Here is a 15683-nt window from a genome sequence, read left to right on the forward strand (position 1 = left end):
GCCTGGCATCCTTGCGTCTGAGTTCCGTCAAGAGTGCTCGGCTCGTTCCCGTGGCGTTCGCAGCGGACTCGCAGGAAAAATGGCGACAGAGGAGATTGACCGTGCTAAGGTACCACGAGAGAATTTTCTCGCTCGCGCGCGCCGATTTCCCGTTCCTTGACGCGACGAACGCATCCTCGGGATTTCGTCGAACGGCCGGGACTCGCATCCTCCAATTCTGTGTATCACTCCGTCGAAACACACTCTCGTTAGACGAATTTCCGCCTGGGGAACGTTTAAAAAGTTTCTCTATCTCTCGCAAAGAAGATCAATATATCTCTACTTGTTGGCTACAAATGGTTTGCTCCACCTTCTTCTCCGTCTTTTTGTTGGCGCGTCTTCGACGTTCTTTTATATGTGTACGAATACGATTATTTGAATCTATGTAGCTGTGTCATAGATCCAAGGGTGTTGGCTCTCACGTATCATAACTGTCAACCGAATCAAGCTTCCTTTATCCATTTACAGTCTTTACTTCCTCTTTTTCTCTCTCCCTCTTTCTCTTTTTCTTTTTCTTTTCTCTGAAAATTGCAATGCAAACATATGATTTCTGTTATTAGATCGAATCTATGCTACGTACGATGAAGCTGTCAGGCCACGTTGGATTTGACAGTTTGCCTAGTCAGTTGGTGAATAAATCAGTGCAGAATGGATTCGTGTTCAACATTCTCTGCATCGGTACGAAGTGTTAACCATTTCAATAAATTCTACAATATATCTGTATTATTATATTCTCATTATTGACTATGTTTACACGGCTGCTTATAATCTGGTTTAATAACTACTGTATACTATCTGCTCCAAAATTTTTCTTCCTTTGATTATAACAATCATTTAAATATGAACCTATTTTGATATTCAAAACATTTAAATCAGTTTTTGATATTTATATAGTAAAAAAGTTGTAGAGTTTAAGTATCAAAAAAGGTTCATATCTAAATGATCATTACGATCGAAAAAGAAAAATTTTGGATCCGATAGTATACAATGGTTATTAAACCGGATTATAAGCCGCCGTGTAAATGTAGTCAAAGTTAAGCTAAATGGTTTGTAGTACTTAAATATTTAATATTTATTTATTTGGATATAGGTGAAACTGGACTGGGGAAATCCACGCTTATGGATTCCCTTTTTAACACCAGCTTCGAATCTAGTCCCAGTCCCCATAACTTACCGTCCGTAAAACTTAAGGCGCATACCTACGAATTGCAAGAGAGCAATGTTAGACTGAAGTTGACCATCGTCGATACGGTCGGTTATGGTGATCAAATCAACAAGGAAGACAGCTTCAAGGCAGTCGTCGACTACATAGATGCGCAGTTTGAAGCTTATTTGCAGGAAGAGTTAAAAATCAAACGCAATTTGGCAACCTATCATGATAGTCGCATCCACATCTGCCTTTATTTTATATGTCCCACTGGTCATGGGTAAGCATATGTTGTATGACGTTATAAATTAATTGTATTATTAATAAAATACGAGAATAGCTTTAATTTCATTCAGTCTTATACTTTCAGCTTGAAATCCATTGATCTAGTATGCATGAAGAAGCTGGATACCAAAGTTAATATCATTCCAATCATTGCTAAAGCAGATACAATATCAAAGACTGAGTTACAAAAATTTAAGGTATGTGGCATTTCCGCTGAAATTATTTTCATTTACTTTATGCGTCTGTGTTATCTGTACCACAATCTCATTTGTTATAATGTTTGTATTTCAGAGCAAAATAATATCCGAGTTGCAAAACAATGGAATACACATTTATCAGTTTCCCACCGATGATGAAAGCGTAGCGGATATAAACTCCACCATGAACACTCATGCACCCTTCGCCGTCGTTGGCAGTACCGATTTCGTTCGCGTGGGCAATAAAATGATGCGTTCTCGTCAATATCCGTGGGGTACAGTTCAAGGTATGACTTGTAGATTTCATCGTTACTTATACTCAAAGAAAAGAGTTAACAAATTTCCTTTATGTTACAGTCGAAAACGAATCTCATTGTGATTTCGTAAAACTACGCGAGATGCTGATAAGTACCAATATGGAAGATATGCGTGAGAAAACGCACTGCCGTCACTACGAACTTTACCGGAAAAAGAGATTGGAGCAGGTATGTTTCATTTGTCTGTCAGAAATTTCGCGAGAGTTATCTTTTTCCTAAAGTTTCTTGTGAACTTTCAGATGGGTTTTAGTGACGTTGACAGCGACAACAAGCCTGTAAGTTTTCAACAGACGTGCGAAGCGAAGAGATCCATTCACTTGCAAGAGTTGCAACAAAAAGAGGACGAAATGCGACAGATGTTTGTTGCTCGAGTGAAAGAAAAAGAAGCTGAATTGAAAGAGGCAGAGAAAGATGTAACTGTTTTTTTAATACATATCTGTATATAAATCTCAAATCACTATATTTATTATTTCATTACAGCTGTTAATTGTTATTAATGTTTATTAATTTTTTTATTCATTATTAGCTTCATAGTAAGTTCGACAAGCTGAAGAAAGATCATACTGAAGAAAAGAAGAAGTTAGAAGACAGTCGTAAGAAACTTGAGGACGATATAATCGAATTCAATAGACGAAAAGTGCAGTTTGCGCAGCAACCCCCACATCACACGTTGACGTTAGGCAAAAGCAAAAAAAAGTAAAACATTTCATCATGGCGATACCTTTTTATACATTTAAATCATGACCATGCATTTTAATTGCATTATTGAATAGTAGTATTATTATTTTAATAATATACCTGTATACCTGATATTATATTGTTTTATTTTATTATAGTGCATTTTATATAAGTATTCCGTATATATTAAATATATACCAAAAATTTTTCTAGAGATATACTCTAAGTCGCATATGTTTCGTATTATCTAAAAATAACTCTAATGAAAAATAATGTTTAACCAAACATATATATTTTTAAATTAATTTGTAATGAATTTGATTTTATACGAAATATATGTTTAGTATGCAAATAAATATTCTTGTCCTTTTTCTCATTTAATTATCAATTAAAAATGGTTTTAAAAATAGCAATATGAGAGCTTCTTACAAAAATAAGGATAATTTATAGCAAATATTTATGGACAACTAGCAGGAAATAATGCAGCTCTTTCGTTGTTTAATAAATACCCATATATCACGTATAGTTTCAAGTGAAATAGAGCTAATTTTATTTTTGGAATCATAAGATTATTCGGGAAAAGGTAATATTTAATGAAAGGTAATGCTATTTGAAAGTTGATATTGGGATCCAAAAGTGCATGGTGGTCTTATAAAACTTGCAGAAACATCTTACTGTCAGGTATTTTATTGTTCAACAAAATATAACAACCGACATAATAGTTTTGAACTTAGTTGAATAGATTAAGATAATGCTGCATACAATATATTCTGCATATTAGACAAAATCTTAAAATTTGCGAAAGCCTAGTGCAGTTATTATGAACAAAGACTAAACGTATGTATATATGCAGTACAATGCAATTATAATACTTCACTAATAGCCGAATAATTACGATGAAACAGTATTGCAGTAGACAATAATCCGTTTTAAAATACGTGTTTATCAATTATACCGCTTCAGTATTTTATTATAAATAACCCAAATAAATTTACAACAGTTTAATATCATCAAAACACAATTCCTTCTATTTTACGCGCCACTATACTAGCGCATATTGAGAAGTTTGAACGTAATCTGTAATAAAAAGGCGCTTAACGAGTTATATGTATAAATAACTTATTAGGTATATACGGATCGTACAGTTTACACGCAAAATCCGCGGGTATTACACATTAACAAAGTATAAAGCAGGTACGATTAACTTAAATCTGTCGATATGTCAGGGCGATGTATTATTTACAAGTTACATAATATGGCGAAAATTAGTTTAATTAGGCAGGGCGGTTTAAAATTAAGAAAACAACTCCCCTTCGCAAAGTAATCGTATCTGCATAACATAAGGCCTTGTATATCCAGTAGTATAGCTCGCTAAACTTAAGTTTATTGCATTTACAGTGCAAATCGCAATTTAACACTGATTCTATTTCGCAAAGGATGGAACGCCGTGAACGGATTATTTCGTAAAAAAAAAAAGATAATTCGTAAAAGACATCGATTCGTGAAACACAACCACAATCTTCCGACGTAAACTGACGACGCAAACGATAAACGGATCACGGACGACGGATTTAATTAGCTTCAACGGGCCGACATTACTCGTCGCGTGTTTCTTTGCTTTGGTATTCCTTTGCACACTGTGCTCTTGCACTTCTGTAAGCGGAATAATTAGATGGTTTAATTACCTCGGCAATACGCCAATCAATTATCTCCCTTAGCCTACCATAGAGATATTTATATAAAAGTACAAAAGATATATGAGAGTGTATGTGTATGTGTATCGTGGCAATTATCATGAAGCACTTTACACGTTAGGCGATACAAGTTGTATTAGATATTAATCGAATGCTAATGTGTATCTATAAATTTCAGGATCGGCTGAAGTGAGAGAGTCACTGCAAGCTCGCAATAGATTACAACTCAAATAAAACTGCGAAAAAAATTGATAACGTACATTTTAAAAAGCGCTCTTAGATACGAACATACCATTCTTTGATGATATATGATTACGTGATACAACTTATGCGCAAAGAAAAATTCATTTATCGAACTTATGCAAATTATACGTTGTAAGCGATTCCTGTTCAGATGTATAGAAAGTAATACACAGAAGATTAAGCCGATCCTGTCGATTATTATGATATTATAAGTGCCTGATCGCGTGCTCGCCGCAAAATATGGCAGTGCACTGTAAGAATATATTTATAGGATATATAGCAATGACCAAAACATAATTGAAGCCCGAATAGAGTTAAATGTTAAAAGCTACGTTACAACATCCAGTAATAAAAACGTAACGATCTTATCCAGTTCGGCTAAATTTTTATAAGGCCGCTATTGTTACTTCAAAGAAAAATAGTACATCGCAAAGAAATTTCCTGAAAAGGAAAAAAAAGATTAATCGATCTTTTTAAGGCATGACACGGATGATTTTCTACCTGAGATTTTAATTGCACTTTTATTCTCTTTTATTGCACGTATAAGCGTTGGTACGCTTGAGCTTAAGTGGATATTTATTCGAAAATTCTTATTATTATTTGTTTTATTATAAGTATAATGATTATCGTGACGACACAGTTCCGAAAATAAAGTTTGGTCATTGCGGTCTTAAACGCTACCATTACCGAGGTGCAGCGCGCTTCCTGGTCGAAGAACTTCCGGGTAGACGCTGCAAACATTAGTGCCTGAAGGGGTGATTCGAGATGAAAGCACATATAGTTGATATAGTTGTTTCGTTGACGCGATAATGCGATAAAAGACCGAATAGTCAAAGTCTCCTGAATCGCAGACGCCGATCTTAAATACAGAACTCTGACTATTCGTCGCTTCTCCTTAAAAAAATCGCGGCGTGCTGCGCGTCTGCGAGGATACTCTTCGACACCTGCATGCTCTTCAACCACCTGACATGGACGTAGTAAAAATAGCGATCCCTGTGCTTCTATATACCGGTGATCGACGTGCGTTACGTGATTACACACGTAACAAATTGTACGCGCAATTCGGGATGTACGGTAGGTACGAGAGTTGGTAAGAGGTATCGTTGTGCGAATAACCGGCGTATAAGGCGGTGCGTATATACCGGTGGATTTCTCGCAAATAGCGTATATGAGTATCGGAATGTGCATGAAGTGACCCGGCGAGCGCTTAAAGGCGGCTCCCCGCGTGGCGCCTCTCTTCCCTCAAAATCGCCAACTCATCGAACGTAGTTGGCAAAGAAGGAATGTATCGTGCGTGAAAAATCGTGCGATGATGCGTATTACCGTCCTTACGGTAACCCGAGCCGCCACGCGTCGTTTCACCGCGCGTCGCTTGACGCACAACGGAGGAGGACGGGGGACGTCTAATCGACGTGCCCGGGGGTTGCGATAGCGGTACACGTATTATACGGTGTGTACCGGGATATATCAATTCGCACGTGCGCCAAGCGTGCGCGGGCAGGCTTCACGCCACGTGGGGCCCGAGGGGCTCGCGCCGCGTGATCGTGGGCGCGTGATTAGGCACTACGTGCTCTCTCAGGCTAGCGACCGACGTGAGAGGCTCGGCTCTGACGGCGGGCTGCGATACTTGGCGCGAATGTGCAAGAAGCTGTCGTGCTTGGTGCCGCGAGCGGGTGGCGGCGTGCCCTCGCGGCTGAGGACCCTCACCTGACAGGGGTCGTGCCTCGCCAGAAAATGCTCCAGAGTGTCCCATCCACCGCCCACTCTCACCATCATGTGTCTCCCCTTGAGAAGCTGCAAACACGTCAACGGCGCGGTCATTAGTGGCTGGCAAGGGTCATCGCGACATGATAGGAATAAAGAACAAGGAGAAGAGATCTCAAGATTCGGGGAGAAGGAAGCCCCCTGCGGGAGTTTTAAATGACGGGATATGATCTCGAGGAGCAATTCGAAATATTAAACGAAAGCAACTCGTCTTTAGGATTTTTATAATAATATCTAACATATAATATCGATTTTGTTAACGACCGGTATTCAGTCTGTTTTTATTTCAAGACTGTCTTAAGTAATGTCTTAAGATGCTAATACTGCTCTGTGATTTATAACATCTTAAGATTATGCTTAAGACAATCTTAAATACAAGATCTGACTATGAATAGCGGCCGTAATTAATTTTGCAAAAAAGGATACAAGTTATACATGACGGAGATGGATGTACTTACTCTGATAAAGACGTTACGTCCCGCGATATGGTAGCGACCTTCGCCGACTTTGCGTACCTTCAGCTTGGAGCACTTGTTCGACGGGCATTGGCAGAGTCTCTGGACGGCCTCGGTGGCTCTTCGCACCTGTAGGCAGAGAGAAGCACGCGATGCTGGAGATATCGAGAGAGGTGCGCTCAAAACGAAGAGATACGGGGGGTATATTTAGACGGGGAGGGGGGGTTTGTTCACCGCGCCGTCCGCCTTCGTTATTGTCGGACGGACGAAGAACGATCGGCTGTCACGCGAGATAAATCGCTTCGACGTGTCGTCGCAGCGAGAAGCAAAGGGCCGAAGATAGGCCGATGCGTAACTTCCGCCGCTAGGCATGCAGGAATCCGACACACGCGCGTGCAGATACGTGCGTGGAAAACGTACACGAGAAAAACGCCGATTCCCACATCGTCCTTTTCGTACCCCTTTTCCTTCTCGTATACGATAATGATTATAATGCAAGCGCAACGTCTGCAATAACACGTATAGGACTAAGGTTTTCTCAACGACATGCGAATATATGACTGAAACAACGCGTGCCTGGAATATACATCAGTGAAGCTACATTAACATTAATAGGAAGACTATAAATTATTCAATCTTCCGCATATGCATTTCCTCGTGCGACACGGAAAGAAGGCGGCGCTCTTCTGCATTGCACAGTATTATTTTAATCCTTGAATATTGGAGTTTCGTTCCTGGGAGGGTAATTCGAATCTTGTTGGAAATTAAATGTGACACGATGCAACCAACAGATATTCCTGGCAATATCATTGAATATAGAAAACTTTTGCAGACTTGTGCAGAATGCACTCGAAACTTCAAAATATCACAGTATCTACCACTGAAATTGTATTGTAAGTAAAAGTGGGACATTCGGATACCTTGCGATCGAGTTCTGTTATCGGTCCCGTGTGTTCCGGTGGCTCGGCCGGCGACGGTGATGGCGAGCTCGACGGCGACGGCACTTCGTCAGGATCTTCGACGCTTCCGCGGGACCAGTCGTCCTCGGTAGTATCACTGGGCACCCCGTCACTTCCGGTCGGCCCGTTGTCGCTAACGGACCTTCGCATTTCAGATTCGTGCGTAGCATCAGTCACCGGGTCCAGCCATCGCGTTCCCGTTGTCGTGACTTCTGACGCCGAGCTAGAATTACGATACGATCTATGTCGAGTGACTGAATGACTTTCACAAAATATTATTACTGCTATGTCGGAAGTGTCAACGAGAAGAACCGAAATTTTTGTATATCTTTATGATTTATCGAAGTGTTCGGACATGAAAATAAATCTTATCTAAACAATTCAATAGAGCGAACGGCACAGCCGAGTATTTATAGAATAATACAATGTAACGCTTTCAGCGCACGCCGGAAACCTCGCATATATTATAAAATTCAGCCACTCCTAGAGTTGCGCGACTCGAGGTCTCCTTCGCGGTAACAGCACGCAGAATTGCCTATTCAGTCAGCGACTGTTAACCCAATGGGGAAATGTCTGTCGTCGTAAACGAGCCGGGATATATGAAGTTCTGGGCGCTGTTCTGAATGCGACGCGCGTAAACGAAACAGAAATTATGCGAGCGCATAACATACATGCATTATACATTCCGTAACGGTTAAGTTTCGGTTTCTTCTCGTCAACATCGTCGCTTGTCAACCGTTACGTTGTAAGTAACGCATTAATATTGTACGCAGGCTCGGTTGTAAGAGCGATGAATTGGGCTCTTATGTCCATTTCTATCAATGCAGATTAACTTTAATCTCGGTTTAACTTACTTCTTATCTTCTTCTAATTTTCAGAACTAAGATAAGATAAAAAGTAAGTTAAACCGAGATTAAAGTTAATCTACGTTGGTAGAAATAAATATTAGAATAACCCGTGATGGTTCTTGAGAATATGTTCTCGTTCATTAAAACCTAGAAATTACGGCTCGTTTACCTGCTGTGTTTGATCTTCTCCGGCGACGGCCTGGGTGTCGCGGTCGGCGACGGCGATTGGAATTGCCAGGAGACAAGGCTGCTGTGAGATATACCGCTGTCGGACAAACAGTGAAGATCCCTTTCCTGTTCCGCCGCGATTTCCCTCTCGAGTTGCACGAGCCCGGGCGGCTCCAGGGAATATCTGGCCGCCAGTCTCGCGACTTCCAGTAGACATAGCACAACATTCCGTGGTTGGCCGTGCAGAACTGCAAAAAAATGGACCACGCTATACATATATGCATTGTATAAAATGACAAAATGTTTTATTTTATCATATTGGGATTCATTTATTATTTATACATTTTCATTATCTAGCTTTATCGTCTCCGGTTTTGTTCAAGTCAACGTTTCATTGTCCTATCCGTGCACAATAAAAACGCTTTTCTCAAGGCGGCTTCGCGCCACGCTCGATTACGTCGTTACGTCATTTACGTAACCGCACTGTTTGTTTTCGACGGCAATTAAAGTTGATTAAGCGAGAAAGTCCCGCCGTCCGCCGATCTCCGAAGAGACGAAGATTCGCTCCACTTTCCTCGAAGTCGCGCGCGCAATCCGCGCGACGATCACTCTCGCTCCTCGCTCCCGCTACGGATTTGCATATCTCGTTTCACGCCGGATCGTAATTTATACGGCACACGTCCCTACACGCGTGTCCGCCACGAGATTGCGCGAGTCAATTACTATGTTTCCGCTAATCGCCGCTCGTCAACTTAATCGGGCGCGCACTTAAATCTCCCGTTGAAAGTCGTCCGATAGAGCGAACGGCTGCGTCGCGCGTATAGCCCGCCCGCCTGCTTAATTCGCATGCATTAAAATTAATTGCGCGCCAGGCTTTACCGAGATCGTCGCTTTCGAAGAGAAGATTCTCGTGGACGCCCAGCCGCCGGCAGAATTGTATGAAGTTCTCCATGTTGTCGCGGGAGAAGAAGCTGCGACGGGCCGCGTTCTCCCAACAACGTCCACGTATCACCGGTACCGGCTGCAACAACGTTTCTCCATGTTTCTGCGAGCGACAGTTTCCGAACTTTCATTCAACACATCAAAACACAATTCCTAATCGCAAAACTCACTTCGTGATATATTGTATACTTTAATAATTAAATTTCATTGCGTGTAATAAGATAATTCCAAGAGAGAAATTACACTGTTGAATATTAAAGGATGGAATTTAAATCAATACCTTGAATTAAATAACATTTTGTTATTTTTAATTACCACGTGTGTCGAAATTTATTATTTTAACACAAAACAAAGTATTATTTTAACTTTATTGATTTAGTTAAATTAACAGTGTTTTGGTTAAATTAACGATATATTGAGAGGAGCAGTGGCGACTTATAGGAATGGTTAAAAATCACTCAAATTGAGTATAATTTGACACTACGAATTTAACAGTGTATTGTTTGCAGAGAACATCTTGTTAATGCAAAAACATGTGAAATCTAAGCTAAGAGGTACAAAGGTGATTTGTAATATACTTACCCCCTTCGCCCGTCCAGCCTCTATCGCGGATCTCGCCTTTTCCTGAATAATTCTCGCCAGTCGACACACAATCACCCCATTATCAAGCACGTCGAAGAAATTGTCACCCGTTATGTAATCCACATCTGAAATTCGAAGATTGCGATATTAGCTCGCCCGTCGCGTCAGCGATAATTCGCTCGCGCGCGCACGCATGAGTCTCCCTCGGCATATAAGCTGCAAGTATCTTTCAATGACACTCAAGTGGCTCGATGAGCTGGTACGTTGTAACGAAAAAAAAATAACACGCCATTCGCGCCTTATTCAATCCTCTATCCGCAAGCTGTTGTAAATGATTATATATACATCACGTCTTATCTATTCTCTCGATCAATGTAATTACGATGCGCGGATTTCTCTCAATGTTCCGCGCAAGCAATCATTTATATCGTATCATTTATTTATTATACAATCAACGAAAACAGCGAGTAACAGTCGGTAGTTGAAAATCAGTGCTCGACTTTGCTTCGCGAAAGCAGCTATTCGACACGATCGATCGACAACGTGATTGTAGTAATCGTACCGTAAGTGTACCAGGCGCAACGGTGACTCGACCACGTATCGAATGTCGATCGACGAGCCGGTTTGGTCGGTCGGAGAGGCCTGTTTGACGAAACAAATTTACTCCGGGGAGTGATCGTGCGGCAAATCATTTATCAGTAGCGCGCGACGCGCTCAAGGACGACGCGTCTTAATGGGCGATCGGCAAGATTGGCAACTGGAAAGACAATCGGTTTAGGTCGAACGGCTGATTCATCGTTGTACCCGCCAAGATCCCGATCTCGGTTCTGGTCGCGTCTCGTGATTTTCAGAGGGAAAAAGGGCGGCACTTTGTAAAGCCGCGACGCGCGTCAGGAATCGTTGATCTGTACGACATGGCGGGTCAAGCGAGAAGCCAGTCAGGTCGCAATACTCTCACGATAAATCGACTCATGCGTGACTATAAAATCGCTTTAGTTTCGTTCGCTGCCGTAGGTACTAAGCGCATAGATCAAGGACACACACGTTCCACTTTTCCGGATAATAAAACTTTCCAATATCCATTCCAACCGAGAGGAGAGCTCGCGAGATTTCCTGATAAATATTTCATGAATTCCGACTTTCTCGGGGAAACGAGCCGATCGATCTTTTTGGCCCCTTGTTTGTCTTGAAATTAGGCAAATTATCTAAAATCTCCTTGGCGAAGGAAATCTTCCATTTCTATTCTCTTTGTTCAACTTCAACGTGCAAGTCAAGCTGATCCAACGCGCGTTAATCCAAGTCTTTTCACATCGTTAGCTATCATTAATTACCGTCCCTATCACTTATATCTCTCACATCCGTACATTTTACAGATCTTAACAGGAAGCCTCATTCGCCTTGACAAATTATGTAATTTTCCCCGCAAAGAGAGAGAGAGAGACGCCTCTATTCTTATTCTCTCCGTTCAGCTTAACACGCATGTTAATTATGTACGTTAATCCGAGTCTACGCTCGCCATTAGTTGTTATCTATTACCGGCCGCGCATTATTTATTGCCGTCTCTTTTCCGTATTCGTTATCCTTTAACAGTTCATGCGCGCGAACACAGCCATACGGTAGATGATAGAGTGAGCGCATCTGCGCTGACCGTCGGCCGTTATCTATTACCGCCTCCTGTTTCGATCCGTTAGATCTCTCGTTTTAGGATACGAACGTACGTGGTAGCGCGCGCTACGATCGTTATCCGATTATATTTATCGTACCGAAGATATTGATAGATACCGGAGCAATTGAATTTCACCGGATACGCGGACAGGAGATAGGCAAAGGTCTTTTTTCCTCTCGGAAAACTCCTCCGCGATTTCCACTTCTTCGCTTCGCGTTGTAAATCACATGTACGTGATTTATTTTTATTATCCAGTTTTATATTATCAAAGTTACATCCAAGTGGAGCGTGTCGGCTGCATCTAAATCGGAGAAACGCATAAATTTTATAGCTAAAGGAACATGATGTTAAATACTTCTAGATTACAGTAACATCTTTGATATCGAAGAAGCTGCAATATTTTGTTCACGTATTAAAAAATACAAAGTATAAAACGCGAAATATAGAAATCCGTGCTCCACTTAAAGACGCTTGAATTATCTGGAATGTCTAATATCTCCGATATACACGTCGTTTCTCTCTCTCAGGGTGAAGCGGCCGATCGATGCGGCGGATCTAAGGAAAACTCGCGGGGTCGCGACACACGATCCCGTAGACACCTCTATATAGATATAGAGCGGGCACGATGGGAAATAGGAACTAGGTTGGGCCCTGGCGCAGCGATAGTGCATCGTAGATACGGATGGTAATGAGAACTCGCGAGCGCGGGCTCGTGACTCGACCCGGTAACAACAATGGGGTTGGCACCGGGAGCACGATGAAAAGAATAGGTTTTAAACGGCTGGTCCGCGTGTGCGGCGCGGAATCTATCACGTGGCACTCCACGGCCGGCATTGCCCCGCGTTGCCGTGTATCGAAATTGTAAATGATAGACACAAAATCGATTCTATCAGTTAATCAACATTGACTCCACAATTCTGAGTAGGTCTTGATCTATTGAGTCTATTCTAGACATTCGGTCCGGCTTCCTCTTTATGAACATTTGCGCAATAATAGAATGTTTCATTTAATGTAGGGTTGCCAATACACAATACTTCCAATTTGAAGGTCTAGGAAGCAGATTACAAATTTAAAATTCGCGTATGAGATGAGAGATCGAACCCAAGACCTGCCGCTCTCTCACGGAGCCACGCGACGTCGTAAATCGGTTCCGTGTTCTCCCAAAAACAAACGGATTGAAAAGAATTGATAAGAGAACTCGTTTCGCGATAGCTCTATCTAGACCTCAAGAATTAGCCCTACGAGCAATTGAATCATGTCATACAATTATGTAGACATTGTAAAAATAATCGAAATCTACAATACAAAGTATCAGAAAATTGCAGTCTTCCTTGTTCGATTGTACAAGTCTGGATATTAAAGAACGAACATTCTCTAGAACGGATTAATTTGATGGCTAAACAGAAAATGACTTTTATTAGTTGCGAATAATGGGTTGAGAGACCAGACTCAAACTTGAGCACGTGCAATGCACGGGACGCACAAGAAGTTCCCGTCGTGCGGGAAACTCGGTCACCCGGAACTACGTAAGGCGATCGTGTTCCCCGTCACCGATCCAGATATATGTCCGTGGCATTATGTTCCCTGTCTCTCTGACGTGACTTTAGAGCACTATTTTCCGAGGCGTCGCGTCGCCCGGACAAATCCGTCATCCAGGGGCCCAATTCTGTACACGCTTACCGACAGTCGTCGGTGTCGTTAACAGCGTCGGCGCAGCTTTTATACGATATAAAAAACCTGTGGAACGACGCTTATCGAACCGATAGTTGTCGGTAAGCGTGTACAGAATATGGGCCCAGGTATCTGTGAGAATCTCGGGCGACGCGCGAATTATGGAATTTAGGGAGCGGAACGCGGCAGACCTCGCGGTACCTCGATGTTAAGCGAGCTTTCTTTCGGATATTTATAAGTGAAAGCTATACACTGTTAAATATTAAAGGATGAAATTTAAACCACTACCTTGAATTAAATAACATTCTGTTATTTTTAACTACCATGTATGTCAAAATTTATTATTTTAACAAAATAGTATTATTTTAACTCCATTAGTTTAGGTAAATTAACAATGTTTTAGTTAAATTAATGATATATTGAGAGAGTAGGAACAGTGGCAACCTATAGGAATGGTTAAAAATGTCTCAAATTGAATATAATTTGACACTATGAATTTAACAGTGTATGGTCAAGCGTTTTCAACAATATTTTAGGTGCATCAATAGGTATGTCGAAATCCTCCGTTTGCTTCACGTTATAAGATAGGCAATTCCGCGTGCGATAGCTAATTCCAGCAAATCGTGGCGTTCTCCGTGAGATAATTTCGTCGACGTCAAGTATTGTATATTGTACTTGTATACATTGTATACTATTAATAAAAGTTATCCGTATTATATGAGAAAGAGAGAGAAAGGAAGACAATCCCTCCGTCTTCCGCATTATGTCGTCCACTATTTACGTTTTCTGTCATTGCTTATGCCACTCACATGTAGCGACGATATCGAGTGTGAGTCGAGACCCGAAGATTCACGACTGTAAGTTGAGCGAACGTTAAAAATTCGAGTCGGAAGTCGAAACGTGAGAACCGAAAGTTGAGAAGTGACTGGAATCAACAAACGTACACCCAGTCAGTTGCATCAGGCGTAAAGTTGTTTTAATCGTCAAAATTCTCCGAGTATGATGTACCTACACTGTTAAATTCATAGGATCAAATTATACTCAATTTGAATCATTTTTAATCATTCCTGTAAGTCGCCACTGCTCCTACTCAATATGTCATTAATTTAACTAAAACATTGTTAATTTAACTAAACTAATGGAGTTAGATAATACTATTTTGTGTTAAAATAATGAACTTTGACACAAATGGTGCTTAAAAATAACATATAATGTCTAACTCAAGGTGGTTTCAATTTCATCCTTTAATATTTAACAGGGTGTGCTCGCGTTTTTCTCGCATCTTAAACTTCGCGACCTTAATCCTCGCGGCCGCGCTGACCGCGATTTTTCAGTGCAATGATACGCGTTTTGCGATTAAGGGTACATGGCACCGAAATCGGCGCGCGGTTATCGATCATCGGGTGTCGAGTGAGTAAGATATGTTGTATCCCCGATTCGAATAAAGATACATATGATATATCGTCCTCCGCTCGAGCCGCGCATACATTTCACGACGCGGGCTTTACAGCCGACGACGTGCCGCGGCGAAAGGAAGTCCTTCCTCCGACTCTTATTGGTACTGACATCCGCCCTTCGTTTTCTCGCGATTGCTTAACGCCCGAGACTCGTCGCGCGCGACTATATGTATACCGTGACCCGTATTTTCGCCAAATCCTTGATGACGGTTCTGTTCCATTTTAATGCCGGACTGCCGCCTATTAAGGGCGATATCTTCAAGTTTCTTTTCGAGCTCTGTGCTCGTGAATGTCTCGATTATATTATCTCGTTACACGCCGAGCGTATACATATCTGTTCCTTATCTGTCCATTCGTGTTACGGAGCCGGCATTTTTGAATTATTCGCCACGCAATAGCGGCGGCGTGGCAAGAGCGGCTCCGAAGGCACGATCACGATTCGCTCGGAAGCACGCCTCTATAAACGGCGCATATCGCAGCGGCCGCGACCAGGATCCCACGATAAATCCATTCGAAGTCCGCGCGAGTCCGCGCGAGTCGCCTCTCTGCGGTGCCTGTATCGGCAGAATAA

At 41.7% G+C, this 15683-nt stretch overlaps 2 protein-coding genes across 9 annotated transcripts in view; one reads left to right on the top strand and one right to left on the bottom strand.

Moving 5' to 3' along the window:
- Septin2 (septin 2) lies at nucleotides 1-2795 on the top strand. Of its 2 annotated transcripts, none has more exons than XM_071703175.1 (8): nucleotides 1-109; nucleotides 600-717; nucleotides 1130-1466; nucleotides 1557-1668; nucleotides 1763-1955; nucleotides 2026-2153; nucleotides 2225-2398; nucleotides 2512-2795. In XM_071703175.1, the coding sequence occupies exons 1-8, from the start codon at nucleotides 80-82 to the stop codon at nucleotides 2683-2685; spliced, it is 1266 nt and encodes a 421-aa protein (XP_071559276.1). In that variant the 5' UTR covers nucleotides 1-79; the 3' UTR covers nucleotides 2686-2795. The 2 variants fall into 2 exon arrangements, with proteins under 2 accessions (XP_071559276.1, XP_071559277.1); XM_071703176.1 differs by lacking the exon at nucleotides 1-109 and adding an exon at nucleotides 168-338.
- A 539-nt stretch (nucleotides 2796-3334) lies between these two features.
- Nucleotides 3335-15683, bottom strand: part of LOC139770901 (growth arrest-specific protein 2) — a 31528-nt gene continuing 19179 nt past the window's right edge. For 5 of the 7 annotated variants that reach the window (XM_071703170.1, XM_071703169.1, XM_071703168.1 and 2 more), the window contains 6 exons: nucleotides 10319-10443; nucleotides 9674-9839; nucleotides 8796-9042; nucleotides 7740-8001; nucleotides 6823-6948; nucleotides 3335-6394 (listed from right to left, as the gene is read on the bottom strand). In XM_071703170.1, coding sequence (XP_071559271.1) covers nucleotides 6176-6394; nucleotides 6823-6948; nucleotides 7740-8001; nucleotides 8796-9042; nucleotides 9674-9839; nucleotides 10319-10443 — 1145 coding nt within the window. In that variant the 3' untranslated portion in view covers nucleotides 3335-6175. The remainder of the gene's footprint in view (nucleotides 6395-6822; nucleotides 6949-7739; nucleotides 8002-8795; nucleotides 9043-9673; nucleotides 9840-10318; nucleotides 10444-15683) is intronic. The other 2 variants (XM_071703174.1, XM_071703173.1) reach the window with 2 other exon arrangements.

The sequence above is a fragment of the Temnothorax nylanderi genome, unplaced genomic scaffold (assembly GCF_030848795.1).
Source record: "Temnothorax nylanderi isolate EJ_2023f unplaced genomic scaffold, tnyl_v1.0 TNYL_tig0034_pilon, whole genome shotgun sequence".
NCBI classification, from domain to species: domain Eukaryota; kingdom Metazoa; phylum Arthropoda; class Insecta; order Hymenoptera; family Formicidae; genus Temnothorax; species Temnothorax nylanderi.